This window comes from Danio rerio, chromosome 13 (assembly GCF_049306965.1).
Source record: "Danio rerio strain Tuebingen ecotype United States chromosome 13, GRCz12tu, whole genome shotgun sequence".
NCBI classification, from domain to species: Eukaryota; Metazoa; Chordata; class Actinopteri; order Cypriniformes; family Danionidae; genus Danio; species Danio rerio.
Window position 1 is genome coordinate 10,387,501 of NC_133188.1, and position 25,000 is coordinate 10,412,500.

Genomic DNA, 25,000 nt, shown 5'->3' on the forward strand with positions numbered 1-25,000 from the left:
ATATTTTGTCTCCATTTACATTTAGTCATTTAGCAGACGCTTTTATCCAAAGCGACATACAAATGAGGACAAGAAAGCAATTTGCACAACTATAAGAGCAACAATGAATAAGTGCTGTAGGCAAGTTTCAGGTATGCAAAGTGTAAGAAGCAAAACATTAGTCTTTTTTTTTTTTTTGTTTGTTTGTTTTTGTTTTTGTAATACAGTTAGCGGTGGAGCCAGAGAGGCAATTGCAGATTAGGAAAGTTACTGCTCAAAATAACCATCAGATTATTTATTATAGCCTCCAGAATATGCGCATTGTGGTGTCGGAGTACATTGTGGCTGTTTTTGTAGCCTGTGGCTTTAAATCCAAACGAGCTGCTTCTCCCCGCCCACCTGCTTCTCCTGTGACACATCAGATAAACAGCAGTCAGTGATGAGAGAGAGACATGGATAAAGCTAAAATACAGCTCATTGGTCAAAAAGACCAAGTAAGTTTATTTCATGTATTTTTGGTGGAGTGAATTCAAGCCTTTCTGAAATGATGAGTCTCACACAAATGCTGTTTGCGGAAAACACACACATAGGGCTCTATTTTAATAATCTAGGCGCAAAGTCTAAAGCGTAGGATGCACAAGCATTAAGGGTGTGTCCGAATCCACTTTTGCTATTTTAAGGATGGAAAAATATGCTCTGCACCGTGGCACATGATCTAACAGGGTTAAGCTTATTCTCTTAATGAGTTATAGGTGTGTTTTGAGAATAAACCAATCAGTCTCATCATTTTCTTTAAGCGTCAGTTGCATCACACCATAGCGTATTTGTTATTTACATGGCAGTGTGGTAAAATGAAGGCTTTACCAGCGAGAAAACAGTTAAACAGACCTTTGAGGATAGAGAATGAGCCTCCTGCAATCGGCCTTTACTTTCTCTTTCGTGGATAAGGAACAATGTTGTAAACTCCACTGAAGACATCCATTAACCTACATGATTATTTTCGTTTGTTAAGCGTAAAGATTTGTTTTTAAAACTATTTTTAAATTCAGGTTTCACTTTCCAGCAAATTAATAAGTAATCAATAATAACGAAGGGCACGTCCTATTCTTATGCCCCTTATGGTCCAAAACCTGAAAGGTGGACAAATCCAAACTTCTTTTTATTAAGACAAATATAAATATGCATATAATAAATAATACTGCTAATAATAATAACATTATACAAAAGCAAGTTTTCATGAAAAAAACTGAAAAAGCCCCAGAGATGAAGAAGGCATGGAGGTAGTGGTTTTTATATGTAGAAAGTAATAATTTTTGTAATATTTTATTCCTTTTAGTCTTTTTCATTTGTAAAGATATTTGCGTATTGCTGTACATCCTGTGTGTATTAAGCATGTGTAAGCGAGGTGCACGACTAATGCGCTCTGCGCTGGACTTTAGACCTGCTTTTAGGTGGTTTATTGCACAGTCTATTTTAGTTCCTTAAAAAAGCAACGCACCAACAATGTGCCTTAACACACTTTCTAGACCAGAACACCCATGAGTCCACAAATGTTGCAAATAGATTTGCTATTTAAGCAGCAGGGCAGAAAAGGGGAAAATTAAGGTTGCCCTTGTCTGAAAATAGCAGCACGTTGGGGCAAACACATCTTGCACCTTATTGCGCCGGGCCCATACACACACATATTAGCTTTAACTGACACCATGCAGCCGTGGTGATTTTAGTGGTTAAGAATTACATAATGATTTTACTGTCTTTATTGCAAACATGCTCTCTTTTAAAAACATTTTAAAATGATAAAACTTATACAACTCACAGAGAGTTGGAACAGATATTGTAATCCCTGTTTATTTCCTCCAAAAAAGTTCTGTGGACGAGTATACATGTTATTATAGAAACACGGTGCCTGTCAATCAATTCAGTGGGTAGAAAAAAACGCACTTCTACTTTATGTTGCGGTGGGTCTCAAAATCACTGGGATTTGGGTCCAATTTTAACATCAAGAAATAAAAAAAGAGACTTGTGTTTATATGAATAAATTACTTTTTAACTTGTTACCAAACTCTGTCATATACACTCTGAACTCTTTTAAAGTTTTTATTTTTATTTTATTTTAGTTTTTGGTGAATACGAAAGGCCATACAGCATTTAAGCAACACCAGCTTGAGAAAATAATGATTTGATTAAAATGTTTAGGTGAAATATCCTGTTAAAGGCATAGTTCACCCAAAAATTAAAAAAATAGCTCATTATTTATTCGCCCTCATGTGGCTTTAAACCTTTTCTTTATTCTGTTAAACACGAAAGAATCTGAATTTGAATTTGAATAACGCTGTTTGCTGACACCCATAGACTTCCAACATTGAAAAACACAAATGACTATGGAAGTCAATAAGCGCCTGCATCAACTTTTTTCTAAATATCTTCTTTGTGTTCAATACAAGAACGAAACTCATATTTGAACAAGGTTTTGAACAAGGAAGTAAACCATGGTAGAATTTTGACATGGGTGAACTATCCCTTTTAAAATGTTTATTCTGATAAAAATGTAATTGCCAATGACATCAATTATAATACTGGGCAAGAATATTATTTAGATATTTATTCTTATAGGTATTGTTTCATCTGCATGCTCAATTTTTGGCTTTCTTTTTTTGCATTAATTTAACTATGTATGGTCACATTTACACTGTAAACACAGAGTAGTTGACTGTCGCATTCCCCGATTTTTCAATTTATGCAAATCTTGTTATAAATAGTCTGTGAACCTGGGATTAGTGCAGTATGTTGTGTTGTGTTCCACACAAGCCTTTGCATGATTTGTCTCATTTGCATATATCTATGCTTGTTGGAGCTTAATTTACTCCTAATTAAGTCTGTGGGTTTATTAAAGTGTAAATATCGCTGTTCTCTTGAGACATCCTTTATTATATTTGAGTTTTAACTGCCCATAATAGTGAGATCATTTTCTCTTGTGTTCTTTTCTTTGTCCTCAGTGTCCATTGGGAGGCGTGTTCAGGACCCTTTAGCAGAGCTTATTAAGATCGACCCCAAACATATTGGCATTGGCACCTACCAGGTGAGTCACGTGATAAACAAATGCATTATAATCGAGAGTTGTGCGTCTCTATGCAAAAAAAAAATTGCTTAGATTGGATTGTTAGTTTGTTTAGGGCTAGGACACACCAGGCCAACGTTTTGCCTTTGTACTTTGTCGTTCAGCGTCAGTCCTGCTAGTTGGTTTTGGTGTGCCACACATCATCTCTTGTCAAGTTAATGCTGGAACTTGTTAGCCCAATTTAGCAAGTACTGTAGAATCAGGGTCGGGTCATTGGCTGAAGAGAGTGCTCTGACTGGTTATTCGGCAACAAATTAGACTGCGAGTGTGACGTAGTGGACTGACATAACAAGTAAGCAATTAAAGGGGCTACTCACACTATGCTATCTGTACCGTGCCCAGGCCCGTTTCCCGGATCGTTTAAGAAGTGAGTGCGCTGAATTGGGCTCAGGCACGGTTCACTTGGCCGAGGTTGGAGCAAGGTTCACTTGGGCTTTAAAAGCGAGACGTGACTTTTAAGGGACTTTTTCAGTGAACGCAAACTGCCGTAGTTTATTAAAGATGCAAACCCCTCACTGCACGACAGCTGCAAACCTTCAAAAAAACCTCCTAATTCCTGCAGCACGAGGACTTTATGATTGTTTATGAGCGTCAAAAGTGGCTGATCTGTTCGGCGAAATATCTGACTGGGTGTCACCGCATCCCTAAGGACTAATGCAATATAACTAGAGAAATCTCCTCTGCGCAGAGCGAGAGCGCTTACTGAACAGTGCAGCATCTATGACGTAAGCGTGCCCTGGCCCGATTGTAATGTGAGTGCGGGCCGTTCGGGGAGACGGGAGGGGGAACAAGCGTGCTTTGGCCCGGTTCGAGGCAACTGTACATAGTGTGAGTATGGCCTAAGTCAAGAAATGATAAGAAGAGGCCAGCTGTACATTCACTACATTCTCAAATATTTGCAAACAATATCAATTATTAGATTATCAGACATGTTTGCAGGAACAAGTTCTTCTATTGTGAGCCTCAATTGATGTGATAATGGTACTAAAGGGTACTGTTTACATTTTGCACTTACGCGTCGGAAGTATGGGTTTATCGTCCTGAATGAGAAAACAGACCACTGCCGACATAGTTGATCCAGTTGGCTGCCATCTGTTTTGTGTGTTCACATGCAGCTTTTTGGTCCAGACATGAGGCAACATGAGGCGACAGCACAGTTGGTTTCATCTGTGCTAGTTGTTTGGTGTGTACTGGCCTTTAAATGGGCCAAAAGTAATCATTTTAATGTATTAAACACATTTTTATTGACAGTGTGTAAACAAATTGTAGTTTGCAACATCTTTGACTTCCGACCTTGTACATTTTATATAAAGAAAATGTTTGCATGCTTCAATAATACATGCACTTCAGAAAGCTCTCTATTGGCTCAAATGATTACTGTTCATATAATGGAAAATAGGCATTCTTTACTGTACCAAAAGGATTCTTTCAAACAGTATGTAGCGTATAATCATACTCCAATAACAGACTAATTTTAATTACCTCGTTTGTCAACAAGATGCCCATGAATTCCACAGCATGTGCAAATGTGCCCTTATTTCTTTGATCAGATACTCTTTTAGCTGCTGTTTTACTGCTGTCATTTTTGTTGTGTGTATAATCTGGTATTGACAGGAAATCTCAGTCTAAATGGTACTCTCAGCCGTATGAATCATTTCTGGATGTTCATTTTCACTGCAAAGATGCTTGCAACAATAGAGTGTTACCTCTCCACCAATCAGCTAGTGTGCGGTGTGCAGTCTGGCGCAGTATGGCTATCCTCACATCATCCAGGTGGAAGCTGGACACAGGTGGTGGATGAGAGGATTCCACCCAAAAATGCGTAAAGTACTTTGAGTGTCCAGATATGTGCTATATAAATCTAAGCTATTATTATTATTATTATTATTATTATCCTTATTATTATTATTATTATTATTATTATTATCGTTATTATCGTTATTATCGTTATTATCATTATTATTATTATTATTATTATTATTATTATCGTTATTATTATTATTATTATTATTTAACACCGAGTAGTCATACTCTTAAGTCACTGTAGTTATTTTTGTTCTGAATAAATCCTGTTCTGAATAGGAGCTAATTTAGTTCCTAATTTGATTTAGTTTGCAAGTGCAGCGTTGCGAGCGTTTTCAGTTCATTCACATGGAAGGTGATCATTAAAATTCTTGCAGTGTATTGTGGGATCCAAAGCGGCACAGAGAAAGCGTTAAGGGCCGTCGTTGTAAAACCATTTTACACGCCCCAGAACAGTGACGTCATAGTGTGGCCAGCACTACTGGGCATTGGAAGTGTGTTGTTATTGACGTTTCTCGAACTACAATCTCGTAAGAGCATGAAGAGGCTTCCAACTTGATGCAACCGTTTTGTTGGCTGCTGTCAAGCCAGCTAAAAACATTCGCTTCTGAATTTTCATAAGTCGGATATCAGAAAAATGATTTTACATGAAAACAGAAGGCCATTTTCGAGTTCATTAATTCAAATAACAATGACTTGTTGGTCATTGTTGCATGCTCAAGTGACAAGTCTCTGTAAAACAGTAGGGTTCTGTAGCGCGTTTAGCTCCGCCCTTTCAGTACTGTGCTGTTGTTTTAGGGTCCCTTACAAGAGGCTTTTAAAAACGTGGCATGCTATATGGTTAACTATTTTAGTATTTCTCATAGTGGAAATGAAAATACTTTACTGTACTCTATTGAAATTGTGCTGCTCAGTTTAAGCAAGCCATTTAAGTGCTCCTTAAACTGCAAAAAATGTTTTTGTGTCTTTATTAAACACTCTTTCAACAGTTGAGTGCCCTCTCAAGTAAAACTCTGTTCATGGCTCTGCTCTTGATGCACTTAAACATTTGAAGAAATTGCAGGCGCTTTCCCAACTCTCTAAGCCAGGCTCTGATTTGTAGTTTTGAGTAATAGCAGTTTCAAACAGAAGTCAGCTGGACTAGTGAGCTAATCCTGTCTCTGACTGTTTGCTTTTTCAGTCTCATATTATGAGTAATCCATTTTTCTCCCGAAATTAATTCTACTATGATTCCCAGTAGCATCATATGTTGACTCAAGACTGGGTCTGATTTTTTTTCTTTTCTTCTTGCTGTTTTATTTCATCTTTCTTTTTTTTTTCTAGTTCTGCATACTAAATTCTGCCCTCTGCTGCTTTTTAAAAACACTGTTTTTCAACAAACCATTTTTAAAACTTTTGAAGAACCAGCCAAATCGGTTTCTGCAAAATGAGGCAGCACAACTGTTTCTGACTCACAACTTTTTTTTAATGTGAACTTCAAAAAGAGGCAAAATCTGTAAAAATGTTTTGCTATTTCTGCAAAGAATTAAGAATAATATAATAACTAAAAACTTATAAAAAAAGAAGAAGAATAACTTTTATCTATTAAAGGCTTACTGTGCAAATCCAATTAGATCCACTTGTTTGGTAATAAAAGCAACCTCTCATACAATATATCTTCTAAAATTTTTTTTTTTTTTTTTAGAAAATATTACTTTATAAAATCTTTAGTAAATAAATCATAAATATTTGCATAATAATCAATAATTATACTGAAATTCATAAAAAAATGGAATAAATATATATTTAACAGATTTACTTAGGTAAAAAAACAGGTTCAATGATGGGCTAAAAATCTGCAGATTCTATGTGGGCCAAGTTATAACATTTATTTATTATATAGTTTTGTTGAATATCAATGATTGATTGTTTTTTAACAATCCTACAAACCTTTGTGTTTATGAATGCATTAGTTTTGAGTGTCTTTTCCATACTTAGGTATGCTGGTGACAAAGTAGACACATTGGGCTCTATTTTGACGATCCACGCGCAAATTGCACAGCACAGGGGGGCAAACGAAAAAAGCTTACCCTAACCCCTGTTTACAGTATTTGACGTTTTTAATCTGTAATATTTCTATAATTTGATACATTTTGTCAAATAACAGCAGTAAAATATTTTTTATTTGTAAGTCTTGGTGATTTTCTTATGATTTTCCTGTCACTACTTGTGTATGTTAACAAATAAATACAAATTAATTCTAATTCCTAAAATTATATTATAGTTCCTAAGAATTTGGGTCGCGGCTTGATGACCATGTAAAAATGTGGGTCCCATCCATGGCCACACCAGTTGAGAACCACTGCAATACAGCACCTTTGGGATGTGGTGGAACGAGAAATTCGCATCATGGATGTGCAGCTGACATTCTGCAGCAACTACAAGATGCAATCATGTCAATTTGGACCCAAATCTCTGAGCAATATTTCCAGTACCTTATGGAATCTATGCCATGAAGGATTAAAGCAGTTCTGAAGGCAAAAGGGGTGCAACCCGTTACTATAAATGTGTGCCTAATAAAGTTTTCTTTTTTTATTCAGTTACTGCCTCCAAACCCATGAACTGTAGTTATAAAAAGTTTAGTGAATCATAGGACAAGTGAGATCAACTGTTCTAAACCTAAATGTAATTTTAGGTGGTGTTAAATCTAGGAGTAGACAATTTAGATGGATAAAGTGCCATACAGGGTTATTGTAAATCAAGTCCACTGCAACCTTGGAGTCATTTCCCAAAAAAAGGAGAGGAAAGAACATCTTGCATCTTTGCTAAAGTATCAATATCCCATATCATATACATCTCACTGCCAACTTTTTGACCCAAAAAACATATGCACATGAGCTGATGCGAACAGGTTTAAGTTAGCAGGGGATCAGGGTCACCTCACTTTGCCCCTGCACAGTGTGAGTGTTGTCTAGTGTGCGTCGCATCAACCCCCTGCACATCTGTCAGCGCCTGGTGTTTATTTATCCTGCCACATAATCTGAGCAACACAAGACGCCTCTCCATTGCATTGACATGCTGAGTGATAAGTGTGTTTGTGTGCGTCTGGGACAGAGAGAAGGTTACAGTATGTTTATCTGTGTGTTTTAAAAGACAAGTAGACTGGACCTTGTGTAGTGATCTTATTTATCATAGTGCATGTTGTGATAAGTAGGTCTGTATTGTATAGTTATTATTGAGTTATTGTATGTATTCTTATTAAAATCAAGGCTGTTTGGTTATAGTATATGTACTTGGCATTTTACCTGTTTAAATAGTTTTTTCACCATTTATTACTATACAATACTAAAACATTTCAACAAATTCAATTCAAGTTTAGTTGTGAAGCACTTTTTTAATATAATTTTTTTTTTGTGGTTTTTCCCTTTTAAGAGGTGGTCCAGAGTGTAATTTTAAGGCTTGGTTGTGTTTATAAGGTGCTAAGCAATGTGTGCTCATGCTTCATTTGTAAAAAAAAAATTAAAGTAATTTTTTCATATATCTTACTCAGCTAACATGAAAACAACTATTGTATTTCCTAGTTCGTCCAAAAGCCCGTCCTCAAGAGGCTCTGATTGGTCAGCTAACGTAATGTGCTGTGAGTCGCGGATCGGCTCCATGTCACTAGGAAGTGTCACTGCTATAAATGCGCATCTGACTTACCCCTTCACTGCATGGGGTGTATCAGTAGCTTGAGGGGTTTATGAGATCACTAACCTGGATGTATTATTTGTAGAAGCCAATGTCTCTCTTGGCATAGAACTTTGATCATATTACATTCAGAGAGGTTGTTTATGTTCACACAGCTACATCAACTACAGTTTAAAATATGATATCGTAGTGGACCACTCCTTTAATGCACAGGACAGTGGAGATTTCAGACGGGAAAGTGTGGGGAGCAGAGAGAAAGGAAGGATCTGCAAAGGACCTTGAGCCGGGAATTGAACTCGGGTCATCATGAGCACCTTAGTGTTATGTGTCGTTGCTCTAACCACTGGGCTATTGGCGCTGACTTGTGTAGCCCTTTTAAAGGGCACTTAGTTTACCCCTTTTTTATGATTTAATATTAATATTATGATTCTTCTGAGTGTGCCAGTTTAGGTTCAGCTCAACACACAGTTCAGATGTTTTTATTATAATGTGTTAAAAAGTGTCATGTTGGGGGCGTGTACACAGTTTGCTGTTTTAGGGGAGTGTTGCTTCACAGTTTCGGCTTCCCGCCAAATGTAACAATGATACAGTAGTTACTAGGGGTGTAACGATACACTCAGCTCTCGATACGATGTGTATCACGATATAATGTTCACGATTCGATATGTATCACGATATTTGTAATAAAAATTGAAAATTTAACTTCAATGCAAATTTTACCAAGTAAACTATTTTTTATGTATTTCTTTTGTTTCAACTTGTTAAACTGAACCTTCTTTTAGAAAATATATTAAACAGGCCTGTCTCTAGAAAATAAAACTATTTAAAAACTTCTTAAAAATATTAATGAAATGACAGAGACAAAATTAAGGAACAATTTAAGTAAAGGTGCAAAAAAAATAAGCTTTCTATTCAATTGAATTTAACAGTAAGAGCTTAAGGCTTTGCTTGGTCACTTGCGTTTTATGTGTGTGCAAAAAAAAAATCCACATTTCCAGGTAATCAGCAGTTCTATAAGATAATCCTGAACTTATGTGTATCTGTCTGAGAGGTTTTTATGGATGGCTGTCTTCATGTTGGGCATGATGAGTGACAGGGTGGCCGTCTTTTCATTACACAGGACAGTCGTGACTCTTTTCAGCAGTTTAGGCAGGTTTACTATTTCTTCGGCGTCGCTGATGTCGGCGCTATCAAGTGTATCATGTTGACGTGCATTTTTGTGTACCTCTGTACTCAAAAGGGTTAATGCTCGTCGTAATCATAACTCTAAAATGCGATATGATTGTTTAAATAATGTGTACGTTTTCGGTTTCATTTCCACTGCTAAGTGCTGTTCATACTTCCCACGCGGCTCCTGAAAGATCACTCTGTTCCACAAACTGAATGTTGTTTACTACTTTATTAGTCACAACCTGCAGGTTCTGTTCACTGAAGCAGACGCGCGCGTATGGCAAGCCGTTTTAGCATTTAAACCTTTGTTCTGACTATCCATAAATATATTTAATTCATATTTAATTAAATTCATTTAGAGATATCTCTAATTATATATTGACTAGTCGAATTATATTTATGACCAGTCAAAATATAATTAGAGATATCTCTAAATATATTTATGCATAGTCAGAATAAAGGTTTAAATGCTAAAACGGCTTGTCATACGTGCGCGTCTATCATAGTCTGCCCTCTGTAGTAACAGCTCACGTCATGTGTGATTTTGCGTCCGCCAATACATCATTATATGAAGACAGAATGATATTTTAGGGTGAATTGTACCTTATAAATACAGTATGTGACTCTTTCAACACCATTAGGAGGTATCCATGTCGCTGTGCAAAGTATGTAAATCACTGTGAAGACTTTAAAACTTAGGATGTTTGACCCAGCATGCGTGTCAAAAAGCGGACGAGTCTAAAGCAATGACTGTACAACCGAACTGTTGCCAGACGTCTGATTTTGAGAGGATGGGTCATCCTCTATTTTAACTCCACTCATCTTGATCTGCTAACATTACTGCTGCTGCAATCTGAACTCACGTGCAACAGCAGGTGGAACGTAGCTCACGTGCAAACAGCTCAACTAATAAGAGAAAACGGACGTCATATCGTAATCAAATCGTCATAACGCCACGATGCATATCGAAACATTTTTGCATCGCAATAAATCGTACAACGATAAATCGTTACACCCCTAATAGTTACATTGATAGAGAGAGAGAAGCTAAGCTAAGCTGGGATGAGCACTCAGCCGTACATGTACGACTCAGACACAGTCCATGCACAGAGTACAAAATCATTTGTGTTTTTGTATAGTCTCGGTGTACAAGTGCCGAGCTTGTACAGCGAGACTAATAAGCACACACACTCAATTAAATTTGACTGAGGCATCGAACACGACACGGCACACCAGACACTCAGTGATGCGGCAGAAACATAGTGTCCCGAATCGTTGCGCCACACATTCTAGAACTCCAAACACAAGCCTCCACCAGATCAAACACAACAGCGCCGAGCCGCTGACCCGAAGCTCTGCCGCGTGCACCCCGACAGAAACCCACGCCCAGAACTCCAAAATGCACGGTGCCGCTCAAGCAATAATTCCGATTACAGCGATAATGTGGAGAATATTGATCTTTTGTTGAGCCCAATTAGCTTTTCATCAAAAAAAAGAGCACGGGTGTTCCATAAGTGATATCGCTTTGACTCACACGCTGATAATGGCGGACGTGCAACAAGAAACTGAGGATATGATCGTGACGCGAGGCTGTCATTCAATATTGGTGGGCGGGGGGACCGCACTCCTACGTAAAGTTGCGGTCGGTTTGAAAACCACACCAATTGGTCCACTGTTTTTATGTTGTTAAATTGAAAAAAAAAGGACTGTGTGTGTTTATATCACCCAGATATGACAGTCTACTTATACTCGTCTGTCCAAACAGCTTGAAAAGCAGATTTTTCACCATAGGTGCCCTTTAACAATAATTATTGTTCCAGAACAGCTTCAAGAAAGGTGCACATCATTACATTACAGTCAAAATTAGAATGTTAAGGAGCTTGGTAAAGGATTGGTAGTATATACACGTAGCTAACCTGCAGTTATACAGTATATACTGTATATTTTAGTATTGCACAAAAAAATTATTGTATCATTATCGTTATTGCAATGTACAAATCTGCAATAGTCATATCACAGGATCTGCAATGTTGAGATGGGAATATAATTTACTAGAAAACATTTAATTTGTAATTATTTTTATATTTAATTAATTTTGTAATGAAGACTATGTAATGTTATTTTACATATAATTACTTCATTTCAATACACTTTATTGTCTATCCCAGTGGTTCTCAAACCTTTTTCAACCAAGTACCACCTCAGAATAAAATAGTCTCTCCAAGTACCACCATAATGACTTGTATTGAAATATATATTAGGCCTAATTAAGGGGCTACAGTTTACTACAAAACTACAGATTAATTCTTCTTATTCTGAATATTTATTATTGTCAGCCACTTTAAACATGATAAATAGTTTGAACAATAACACACAGTTAAAAAATGTAAAAATAAAACGTCAACATTTAAATTAAAATGTGATTTTAAAAGTGAATTAAAAATAGCACTGTTCTTAAAAAGTTTAAGAAAACTTCTGTACTTAAATGTAAAGTATTATCATAAAATAGCCTATTCATCAAAACCTGCAAATGTTTCTTGGACCTCATAAATAAAGGTTATACCATATGTCATAATATTCATATATACAGTAACTCTGTTTGATAAATTTTGAAATATATGTTGCATGTATATATGACTTATTTGTAAATCTTTGAAATCTAAATGTTACCTTGTTTTCTAAATATATGAATTTGATTTACATATTTAAATTAGAAATTAGATCTGCTTACTGCTCGTTAGAGTAGGCTATGTGTGTCAGAGAAGCAAGTTATGCAGGTAATACGTCCCCAACGACCGTACAAGTATGGGGAGGAAAATAACCTCAAATGATAGAATACATAACAAACATTAGAAAAATTTAAATAAAATAAAAGGTTGAGCCTATTAAATCTATCAATGCGTCCTATCAATTTCCTGATCACAATGTTTTTGTTGTATATTTCAAAGGGTTAAAAGTGTGTTCTTTTTTTTTTTTTACTTGATTTATTCAGGGTTCCTCTGCGCACCTCTAGAAGGAAGCCTACTTACCACTTGTGTTACATGTATCACAGTTTGAGAACCACTGGTCTGTCCCACAGGAATTACATAATTGTCTTTAGACATGCTGTAGGCTCACACACAACAACAAAAACATAAACACAATTATTTTAAAAATCCTATTAAAAAAACCAATGGCAGTGGGAATAAATGTCTTCTTGTACTTGGTCTTTTTGCTAAAGGTTTTTTTTTTTTAAACATCTACCAGATGGAAGTAACCTAAAGGAACCATGTAAGGAGGTTTTTCTTTTTGTCGCTGCTATAAATAAATCAGTGAGAGGTGTTTGTCACCAATTATTGAATTCAGGAATTTCTGTACCTAAATGCTCTGAGATTCCACAGAAAAAAATTGTTTACAAGTTTTTAAAAAATAGTTTATGCATGATTCATTTCCCTACAGAATATTCCCCAATTAATGTAAAACAGTTCTTTTTGAATAGTTTTAAGTCAATGTTTTGAAAATATATTTTTGTATCACAATATATATATTACAGACAAGCAAAATATCGCAATGTCCATTTTTTCCAGTATCATACAGCCATAGTATATATTTTATAGTGTAGTATATAATATTTACCTGTACTAAAAATACGTTCAGTTAAGTGAACCAAAATATGTACACACAAAAACACATACAGTATAGCTGGTTTTTTAATTTGAAAGTACTCTAAATAGCTTTTATCTTTATTTTGTACAATATGTGAATAACACAAAATTACATAAGTCTGTTTCTTATCCCCCCATAGCTGTTTATTCAACATAAAAATGAGCAAAAAGCAGTTTAAAATATTTGAAGTTGAATGGCTCTTCTGAGTGTTCGACCTTCAGTAGACTTCTCATTGCACATGGCCCTCTGTTGTTGCTTGCATTGTGCTGACATGCCTTTCAGTCAAAGTAGGTGGGACTTCAGGAGTTTAGCTTTACATAGTTAACTGTCAATCAGCGAGCCATAGGTGGAGTGTGTTCAGGTTTCCCAACTGCTTAAAGGTCCCAGAGGGCACATTTTACCACTTTACCCAGCTGTGAGAGAAAACAGCATACACACCCCCGGATATTAAGGAAACTGTCACTCTCCTTGACACACTTTCCCATGTGTTTCTCAAAGCCAACCATGTAAGCTATCAATAAACCCCTTTTGTTATTACGTTATGCTAATCATTGTTTATCGAAATTGTTCTTCAGATTGCCTTCAGGAATATTCATAACAGGATATAACACTCTGTCAGTAACATAAACAATACATTTGGTAAAAAAAAAGGTTTTCAAGCAGAGATGCCAACAATTAATCAATGGTTGAGTAATTGCAGATAATCTTTTTACTTTTTTTAAATCAATGTTCAATTAAGCATGGACATTTTTAACAACTTCTTCAACTTTTGAGGCGCATACAGCTTACATGCAAAACAGCAGATGCAATGGGAAAATTAAACAAAAATTCATGAGTTTAGAAGCAGATCTGGGCAACAGTTTACTAGTGTTTACCAAAGTTGATGTGATGTGATGTGATGGGGTGTGTTTATTGTGGACAGTATTGTTCCTTTGCATACAGTTACTGGTACATCTGCCCATGAACATAATACATACAGTTGAAGTCAGAACTATTAGCCGCCCTTTGAATTTTTCTTAAGGATAGTAAGGATATTTTCACAGTATGTCTGATAATATTTTTTCTTCTGGAGAAAGTCTTATTTGTTTTATTTCAGCTAGAATAAAAACATTTTTTAATAATAAAAAACAAACACTTAAGGTCAAGATTATTAGACTTTTTAGGATATATCTTTTTATCGATATTCTACAGAACAAACCATCATTATACAATAACTTGCCTAATTACCCTAACCTGCCTAGTGAACTTAATTAAGCCTTTAAATGTCACTTTAAGCTGTATAGCTGTATTGAAAAAAAAACTAATAAAATATTATTTACTGTCATCATGGCAAGTATAAAATAAATCAGTTATTAGAAATGAGTTATTAAAACTTTGATGTTTAATAATTTTGACTTCAGTTGTACATATTACATCTGAATTCATGGGAGGTGCATAAAAACCAGTCAAGTGGGCTATACCAAAAGGTCAATAAAATTCTATAGAGTTTTTAATTGAAATTAAATCATTTTACAATCCTACTAGACTTTTTATACACAGTAAAACATTTTCCATTGTGTGTCATTTGAATATTATGTCATGCTTGTGACAGTGAGCCACTGATTTATCTTGTAATATTAAAGACTATCTGATTTTCGTTGCTGGAATATGTGTATTTTCAACAAACAAAGGCATATTTTGATGACGCAATGAGTATGGAATCATGGGAGCTTTTGTCTTCATTACATCGTAGGGGGCTTTTAAAAAAATAATTATCAGGGCAGTTTGAAGCTGAAACAGCAGTGAAACGAGATCACTGAAGTAGTTGCTGAAAGACAAGCTTATGACATTGCAAACAACTAGCAGAGCTTTTAATATGACGCATTCCACCGCTACTGGTTCATCAGCTTGTGATCACGTGGGAAAGAATCAATATTTTTCTATTGTAAATACATGCAGTCTAATAATACACACAACATATTAGAGTATCTTTTTTTCCCTGTTTTTATGAAACCCAACCGTAAATCGAGAATGCATGGCGTTATTAGCATGGCAACACAGGACTTAGCCCATGTCCTTAGTTAAAATTGCTTATTTCGGTGGATTTGAACATTCTTTAATGCATTTGGGATAATGTAAGCACATAAGTCAGTAAATATATAACATTGTTCAAATGGTTTTTGGATATTTTAATGACAATATTAAATTTAAATTAATTCAAGTTTATTTGTCTAGCACTTTTTACAATAGTTATTGTTTCAAAGCAGCTTTACAAAAGGTGCAAATTGCATGACAATCTAATTAAGTTGAAGTTACAATCGAATATAAGTTATTATATATATAGACATAGTTAACCTGCAATTTTACAGTATATAGGTGACATCTATGTGTACGTGTTTAATAAAGTGTGTTTGTGAATTAAGTGTATGTGTTGTCCTCAAAGTCGTTGATGGTTGACATCATCTCTTCGTATTTGTTCTCCTCAAAGTCCTCGATAATTGGCATCATCTCTTCACCTCTTCATATTTGTTCTCCTTGAAGTCCACGATGATTGGCATAATCTCTTTATATGTGTTGTCTTCAAAGTCCTCGATGGTTGGCATCATCTCTTCATCTCTTCGTATTTGTTGTCTTCGAAGTCCTCGATGGTTGGCATCATCTCTTCATCTTTTCGTATTTGTTGTCTTCGAAGTCCTCGATGGTTGGCATAATCTCTTTATATGTGTTGTCTTCAAAGTCCTCGATGGTTGGCATCATCTCTTCATCTCTTCGTATTTGTTGTCTTCGAAGTCCTCGATGGTTGGCATCATCTCTTCATCTTTTCGTATTTGTTGTCTCCGAAGTCCTCGATGGTTGGCATAATCTTTTTATATGTGTTGTCTGCAAAGTCCTCGATGGTTGACATCATCTCTTCATCTCTTCGTATTTGTTGTCTTCGAAGTCCTCGATGGTTGGCATCATGTCTTCATCTTTTCGTATTTGTTGTCTTTGAAGTCCTCGATGGTTGGCATCATCTCTTCGTATTTGTTGTCTTCAAGTCCTCGATGGTTGACATCATCTCTTCATCTCTTCGTATTTGTTGTCTTCGAAGTCCTTGATGGTTGGCATAATCTCTTTATATGTGTTGTCTTCGAAGTCCTCGATGGTTGGCATCATGTCTTCATCTTTTCGTATTTGTTGTCTTCGAAGTCCTCGATGGTTGGCATCATCTCTTTGTATTTGTTGTCTTCGAAGTCCTCGATGGTTGACATCATCTCTTCATCTCTTCGTATTTGTTGTCTTCGAAGTCCTTGATGGTTGGCATAATCTCTTTATATGTGTTGTCTTCGAAGTCCTCGATGGTTGGCATTATCTCTTCATCTCTTTGTATTTGTTGTCTTCGAAGTCCTCGATGGTTGGCATCATCTCTTTATATGTGTTGTCTTCGAAGTCCTCGATGGTTGGCATCATCTCTTCGTGTTTGTTGTCTTCGAAGTCCTCGATGGTTGGCATCATCTCTTCATCTCTTCGTACATGTTGTCTTTGAAGTCCTCGATGGTTGGCATAATCTCTTTGTATGTGTTGTCTTCGAAGTCCTCGATGGTTGACATCATCTCTTCGTATTTGTTGTCTTTGAAGTCCTCGATGGTTGGCATCATCTCTTTATCTTTTCGTACATGATGTCCTGGAATATATCTTGCATATTGTGCATTCAAGGTCAATGATTAATACATTTTTAATTGATAGTACTTCATTGTTGATTGATTGCTTATTCAAACAACTGTCGATCATGGGAATTTGAAGAAGTTGACATCCCTGATGAAGGTTTGTAAGGTTGTGTGAGGGAAATGCCCGAGTGACGTCAGCGGTGAAGTCTTTCTCTTTTTAATGGCCCTGGTGAGACTGTTCCCTCAGGGTGAAACGGAAGAGAGCGAGCGAAGGTGTAAGTATTGACTGACAGGAAGCTGATTGACGATGATTGATAGCCGAGTCCATTTTCACGTGGGAAAAAAGGAAATGCTGTGCGCTCTGCTGAACACCTTCACTCTTTCGGCTCATGCCAGATCTAGGGTTTTTACATGATTAATCTTTCCTTATTAAACCTATATGGCTTTAAAGTCCTACCGCAGGGTAAAGGCAACAATTATCTTTATCACTCTTGACTTCTAGTTATTCACTTTTGCAGCAAAACTGCAAAAAAAAATTGTCATGACTTTAGTGTGAGTGGGTTTAGCTCTCATGTTGGGTTTGACAGGTGTTTACTGACTCCAGACCTGGTCTTCAGGCTTCACCTGAGGTAAAGGAAAGATGGAGCAGAGTGTAGGTGAGAAAAGTGTCAGAATTAGTCGTAAAAATGTCAGGCCTCTGCCAGCAGACTGCATCATTTGATTTGCTGCCAAAACGCTTTTGCATTTTTTTCACAATGTTTTTAGTGGAATAATTTGTATGTACAGAGTTTGCAAAGTTGTGGAATCTAGGAGACATCAGGGAATTGTAAAACAGTTGTTTTTCGATGGTTGGAAAAGTCGTGGAGAGTTATGTGCATTTTTTCATATTTATGCTGTACTCTCTGAAGTATTTTATTGACTAGAACCTTTATTCTGTTGTTTAAGCTATCAAATTAGAGACGAAATTGAGCTGATTTCATTCATCTGCTAATCAAATGAGTTGGAATCATATGGAAGTTCCTATTTAGTAATGCTTGAATTGATCATGGAAAAGTCTTCATTCGTTTAACTTTTAGTTCATAATATACTCTAATCATTACCACTGTTCTTAGCATTAATAAACACGTATGAAGAAATGTTACTTGATCATGAAATCATAATATTCAAATGATATCTGAAGGAAAACATAATTCTGAAAACTAAATATTGATGCTGAAAATTCAGCTTTGAAATCCGAGAAATAAATTATATTTTAAAATATATAAAAAGTAAAGAAAAACTGCTTGGCAATTTCGTAAAAATATTTTACAGTATTAATGTTTTAACCTTATTTTTATCAATAAGTATGCTTTGATGAGATGTAATTACGCTAAACATTTACTGAAGTTTAATTATGTTTAATATCAAAAGTATATGAAAATTTTAGACGGAAGTTAGACTTTTACACAGAATCATTTATTTATTTATTTTTTATTTTATTTATTGTTCTTAATTTATTTTTAAAAGCTGAATTGGAGTTGAACAATGATTATAAATCCAGCAATTTATTGTTTCAAATGCCAGTAAAAATCTTGAAGATAAAAAAAAAATCTGTGGTAACCAGATTTTCTGTTAGTGTCTATTTAAATTGTCAAACTGAATATGAAATAGGGCTGGGCGGTTAATCGAAAGGTATAACATTCAAAACATAATTTTTCACGTCGTTTTTTTTTTTTTGTACAAATACTTTCCCTACCATGTGATCCCGCTCTGGGGTGCCTTTCCCAAACAATTGCATAACTCGCGGCTAAACTACCATAGTACAATGCATCGTTTGGTAAAAGAACTATGTAGTGATGAGTATTTCCCCAAACCATAGCTACATTGTAACCACATTAGTTATAACGTAAAATGCCCATAATGGCAGTCTAAACAGGGTGGAGTAAAACTGCAATTTATATATTTTTTTACACACACATTTAAAAGAAATCCAATATTAGTTTTGGTGAAAACAAACACTCGTTTTCCATATTATTTGAAATATAAGTTTAAGTCACATATACTTTAGGGCCAATTGTTCCTTTACAAATATTATAGAAACTTTACATATTCTATTCTAAAACATAAATCCACTTAGTAACACATATTATAATCTCATATATAAACCGAATAAATGGTTAGACTAATGGTTGTAATTTACAGTAGGCTATTTATTAAGAAAAGTAAAAAATTCTACTTCATAATTATAATATTAATTACTATTATTATTAATTTATTATTATTATTATTATTATTATTATGTAGGATATTGTTTATTTTTTAAAGTCTACTTTTACAATTTGACACAATCAAACCACTGCAGCAATGTCATATACAGTACAGATACATTTCCTAATAAATAACCTACTATAAATTAAAAGCATTAACATATATTTTTGTTTTCACAAGCTTTGGAGACGTAACGTAAATCCCGCTCTTAAATAATAGGTCACCATCGCTTACATCATGAGTCGCGGCTGCGTTCAAGATGGCATAAATGTTTTTAAAGTGCAGTAAGAAAGGAACACAATTTTCAGTATGAAGAAAACCTAAAACTAAACTGTAAAAATACTTTGAAGCTATTACACCTAAGACAGATGACTTAAATGCTTTTTTCTTTAATCGTTCCAAGTTTAAATATTGGAATGTTCTAAATGAATAGGGCATATGAAGATAACTGGTAATAAAACACAGTCAGAAACTATGCTTCTAACTACAGCTCTACAGATGTAGTTGCAAGCGTACAGGTTTGCAACACAGTATGCGAATGTTCGTTGGAACGATAGATTTGGGAAATGCCAAATCAAAAAACTGTGTTTGTAACAATGCAACTTGTGACCTTAGTTGGCTAACTATGGTTTTCTGAAACGCACCCCTGTTAAGCATTTATTGTAATACATGTAGTTGGACATTGGACCCATTTTCGAGCTGTCCTTTACACTACATTGACGATGATTGTTAGCTTTACCAGAAAAGCCTTAAAACTGCATATTTTCCATTACATTAATATTATTATTTACATTCAAATATTTATTTATAGAGCATACAAGAAATGCTTACATATTATTAACAGGATATACAAGAGATAATATATTTAGAAGAGATGCTGCTTATTTTCTACTTTTTAATTTGAAAAACGTTGAAAATAATTTACTTTGTTTACAAAAGTTATTTATTTTCACTTTTTTTGTACAATATATTTATTACTTTTTCAATATGCATATCACAACCGATTACAGAGAATAATTATGAATAATTACAGAATAATAATTATGAAGACAGAGAAAACTTTTTACCCCATTCTCCCTCCCAAAACCCATTCTCTTAAAAAAATGTAAAATAAAAAAATGAGTAAATAAATAAATAAATAAATAAATAAATATAATTTAAAAAAAGGGGGGAGGGGGGTATGTTTAAATAAGGTAGAGGGTGTTTCCTGAGTCTGTTTAGGCCATGATACTTCCCATATTCCCAAGCTTGTTCTTGTTGTCTTGTTAGACAGTAGACAGTAGACTGTCAACATTTACATTGTACTTCAGGAAGTTATTAAAAGGTCTCCAGATATCTTCAAACACATTTTGTTTCTTTATGACAATGTACGTGATCTTTTCCATTGACATATTCGATGCCATTTCTTTAATCCACTTTCCTATTCTAGGTTGATTTATATTTTTCCAATTAAGAGCAATAATACGTTTAGCTTGTAAAATACATGTTTATGAATCTGACCTATTTGCTTTGTAAGAGAGGGCTGACAGGAAATATACTTAGGATAAAAATCTTAGGATCTAATGGGAATTTCTTTGATAAAATTTGGCCAATTATTTCAATAACACCTTGCCAAAAGGGTTTCACTTTCACACACTCCCAAATACAGTGATAAAGTGTTCCTCTTACCTCATTTTACTTTATACAGGTATCCGGAATATTATCATTAAACTTGTGCAATATAGCAGGAGTTATGTATGTTCGCATTTGTACTGTACGAGTTTCACTTTTTAATTTTTTTTTTTTATAAGGATTTAGGCAATGTGTGTTTTCATTTCAGTTGGTATTCAATAAATAATTATAGATATTAGATTATGTGTGTTTACTTTAATTATTTTAATATCAAGTAATGCTCCCTTCATTCAGAAATCTTTAAATTGTAATATGTGAAATTTAATATTTGTTCATAATTCTTAATCGAGTTCAAATAAAGATTTTGATTTTAGGCCAAATGACCAAGCCCTAATAATAATTTAAAACAAAATTTGAATTATTCAAATTTCGTGGGAAACAATTCCTACTTAGAACCTGAAATATTTTGCTCATTTTATAAATGACCTTTTCAAGACCTTGCAATTAAGGCAGGACTGCGATTTACAAAAAAATTCTTCAAACAGAGAGAAAGTGTAGCCTGTTTTATGCATGATTTAACAGAACTACAGCTCTGTCAGTCACTTGTCATTTCTTACTCCGCTGTCAGGACGTCTTCAGCTGTTTTCAGATGCCTTGTTGGAGCTTTTGTGTTTTGCTGAAGAAGAAAAAAAAACGCAAGTCTCCGGTTACGCAGGAGGCAGAGGTTTGGGAGGTATGTAAAGGAATCTCCCCAGTCAAACATCTTTGTGTGTTCAGCTCTCTCTGGGAAGTGTGTTTTCAGAGCCTGCAGCTGGTTAGATCTGCGTCGGGTCACAAGGGCGGAGAAAGAAGAGAAGAACTGATTGACATCTCAGAGTGGCAGTTTTCAGTAAAATAAAAACAAAAAAGCCAACCTGTTAACTGGGTTGAGTGTGGACAGACACACTTTGTTCTGGTGCTGGGGCCTGTCCAAGCCAAACACGACCTCGCACCTGAATTCAATCGGGTGGTTTGTGTGAGCCTTTGTGTTTTTGTGGAGGTGTGTGTGCGCACCGTGGCTCTACGAGGCATTGTAAATGTGTATTTGTGTTAGCACTGCTTCAGACCTAGCATGTCAGGGTCTGGGTATACATGTCTGTTCAAGGTTTAAAAGCTATGCGGACTCCCACCACATTTCTTCACCTATTCCCCAACGCTTTAATTGAGTTTTGGTTGTTTTGTCTTCAGGGTTACCACACCGCTAAGCCATGTCAGAGCTCAGCTGTCAGCCGCTCTTCCTACTGTGAACGAGGACCAGAGTGTGCGGTTTGTGTGCGTTTGAAGACAGATGGAAAGCTTAATATGGGCTTTAGGCGAGCACGGCCTTCCTCGGGGCCCTGCTAGAGATGTTGGTTTGATTTTTAATGTACGCAGCCCGGCGCGTCTCACTTTTACACTCACTAATTGAAATCGTTATGCCGTCTTAGATATATCCAGAAGGATTGACGGAAGATTGGAGAGATGATGTGCGCGAAAACTGAAGCTTTTCAAAACAGCCACTACTGGAAAGATTTTTGAAGTGTCTAGGCTGATTTTTCACACACGACCGCAACAATTTTGCCATGTATTTACATTCTTGTTCAGCTTTGTTCAATTTGTCTGCAGGGTTGATGTGTATTTGAAGCCAAGCAAGGGATTGTTTGTGTTAAAAAAGTAAAAAAAAAAAATGCAAACATTTGAGATTTTATTTTGCACAAAAAGACAATTGATGTTTTGGAGAATGTTAGTAACAGTGTTTTGCTCCACTGTTTAAACAGAAAACATTGAGATGTTTCTAAAAAATGCCTTTTTATGTTTGTTATATTTGATGCAGCTTATGATCTCAGCTTTGCACTTAGTAATCTGGAATGGTTATGCAGTCATAAATATGTCCTGTAAGATTGACAGGAGATTAGAGATATGTGTGTGAACACGTGTGTGAAAGCTGAAGCTATTTTCAACAGCTACTGCTGGAAAGATTAGAGAGTCTTGATTGATTTTTTTTTTTACATGACCAAAATAGTTTTATTTGATAATTTTAAAGGATCCAGGTTTGGCTTCAATACTGACTAAACTAATTTATATGCACAAATTTAATGTTGTATAGCTTCCTATTAAAAGTATGAATTTAAAAGATAGATTAGTGAGGGGTGTACTCATATATGCTGAGCACTGTAGGAGCACACAACAATGATTTTGATCATAAAACAATGAAATTAATTCATTTAGCAGACGATTTTGCTAAAAGCAACTTACAAACAAGGAGGCATTAAGTGACTCAGTGTGAAGTCCGCTACTCACCCGTTTGCACTGGTTGCCAGTTGCTGCTCGCATCAAATTCAAAGCTCTGATGTTTGCCTACCAAGCTACCTCTGGCTTTGCTCCTTCTTATCTGCTCTCACTTCTGCAGATGTATGTGCCCTCCAGAAACTTGCGTTCAGTGAATGAACGTCGCCTCGTGGTTCCATACCAAAGAGGGAAGAAATCACTTTCCCGAACTCTCGCATTCAATCTGCCCAGTTGGTGGAATGAACTCCCTAACTGCATCAGAACGGCAGAGTCACTTGCTGTCTTCAAGAAACGACTCAACTATTTAGTCTATACTTCACTTCCTAATCTGCAATTGCCTCTCTGGCTATACCACTAACTGTAAAAAAAAAAAAAAAAACTTACATTACTAATGCTTTCCTTTCTAGACTTTACACACCTGAAACTTGTCTACCGCACTTATTTATTGTTGCTCTTATACTGTAGTTGTGTAAATTGCTTCCTTGTCCTCATTTGTAAGTCGCTTTGGATAAAAGCATCTGCTAAATGACTAAATGTAAATGTAAGTGTGGAGAGGCAAAACACACAAGCAAAAAACTCATTGTTAGTCAATATGTGATGGGTTTAAGCTGTTATTTGAGGCCCAAAAAATATTTCTTAACCAATTTTGTGCCTGAATTATTATTCGACTGCATGCACATTATTATTAACAGCTCTGCTTGTTTAAGACCTGATTTGAGCTGGATTATCCTTATCCTGGATTATTAGCCTTTGACTGAATTCTTTAATTTGGACATTGTCAACTGAACTGAATTTGCTCTGCTTAGTAAATCTGACCCTTAGATTGGTCTTCATATAAAGCAATTGTGTCTTCAGAACAGAAGTATTTTATTAATAACTTGATTCATGAAGATTATTGTTTTGATCCCTTTACACACACTAAAAACATTTAAGGTTTGGGGAAGATGCTTTGAATGAAGGCATAAACCTTTTATTAAATATCCTTTTTTGTTTTTGAACGTGAAGAAATTTCTGGTTTTCTTTTTTTGTTTTTTTGAGTAATTTAAGTGATCTACTGTAATTTTACAAAGATATGGTTAACAAAATCGAATATATTTCTCATTTTATAATAGATAATATTATTATATACACAGTTGAAGTCAGAATTATTAGCCCCCCTTTGAATTTTTTTTCCTTTTTTAAATATTTCCCAAATGATGTTTAACAGAGCAAGGAAATGTCACAGTATGTCTGATAATACTTTTTCTTCTGAAGAAAGTCTTATTTGTTTTCTTTCGTCTAGAATAAAAGCAGTTTTTACTATTTCAAACACCTTTTTAAGGACAAAATTATTAACCCCTTTAAGCTATTTTTTTATTCGATAGTCTACAGAACAAACCATCGTTATACAATAACTTGCCTAATTACCCTAACCTGCCTAGTTAATCTAATTAACCTAGTTAAGCCTTTAGATGTCAATTTAAGTTGTATAGAAGTATCTTAAAAATATCTAGTCAAATATTATTTACTGTCATCGTGGCAAAGATAAAATAAATCAGTTATTAGAAATGAAAAATGTTTAGAAATGTGTTAAAAAAAATATTAAACAGAAAAAAATAAACAGGGGGGGCTAATAATTCTGACTATATATATATATTTATATATATATATATATATATATATATATATATATATATATATATATATATATATATATATATATATTTATTGTACTTCTGCAGTACACACAGGATTTTTTAATAGAATGTCCATAACCATTGTGAGACATTTTTCCAAACATTTTCTGCTGGTTTTGAAATGACCAGTAAATTGTGATCAGTTTCTC

General features: G+C 35.1%; 1 protein-coding gene across 14 annotated transcripts in view; it reads left to right on the top strand.

The window, feature by feature from the left end:
• Window positions 1-25,000, top strand: part of srbd1 (S1 RNA binding domain 1) — a 157,169-nt gene that overhangs the window by 84,820 nt on the left and 47,349 nt on the right. For all 14 annotated transcript variants that reach the window (XR_012389162.1, XR_012389163.1, XR_012389164.1 and 11 more), the window contains one exon: window positions 2,976-3,058. Coding sequence is in view for 11 of the 14 variants with exons in the window: in XM_073920697.1 (XP_073776798.1) it covers window positions 2,976-3,058 (83 nt within the window). In the remaining 3 variants the exon portion in view is untranslated. The remainder of the gene's footprint in view (window positions 1-2,975; window positions 3,059-25,000) is intronic.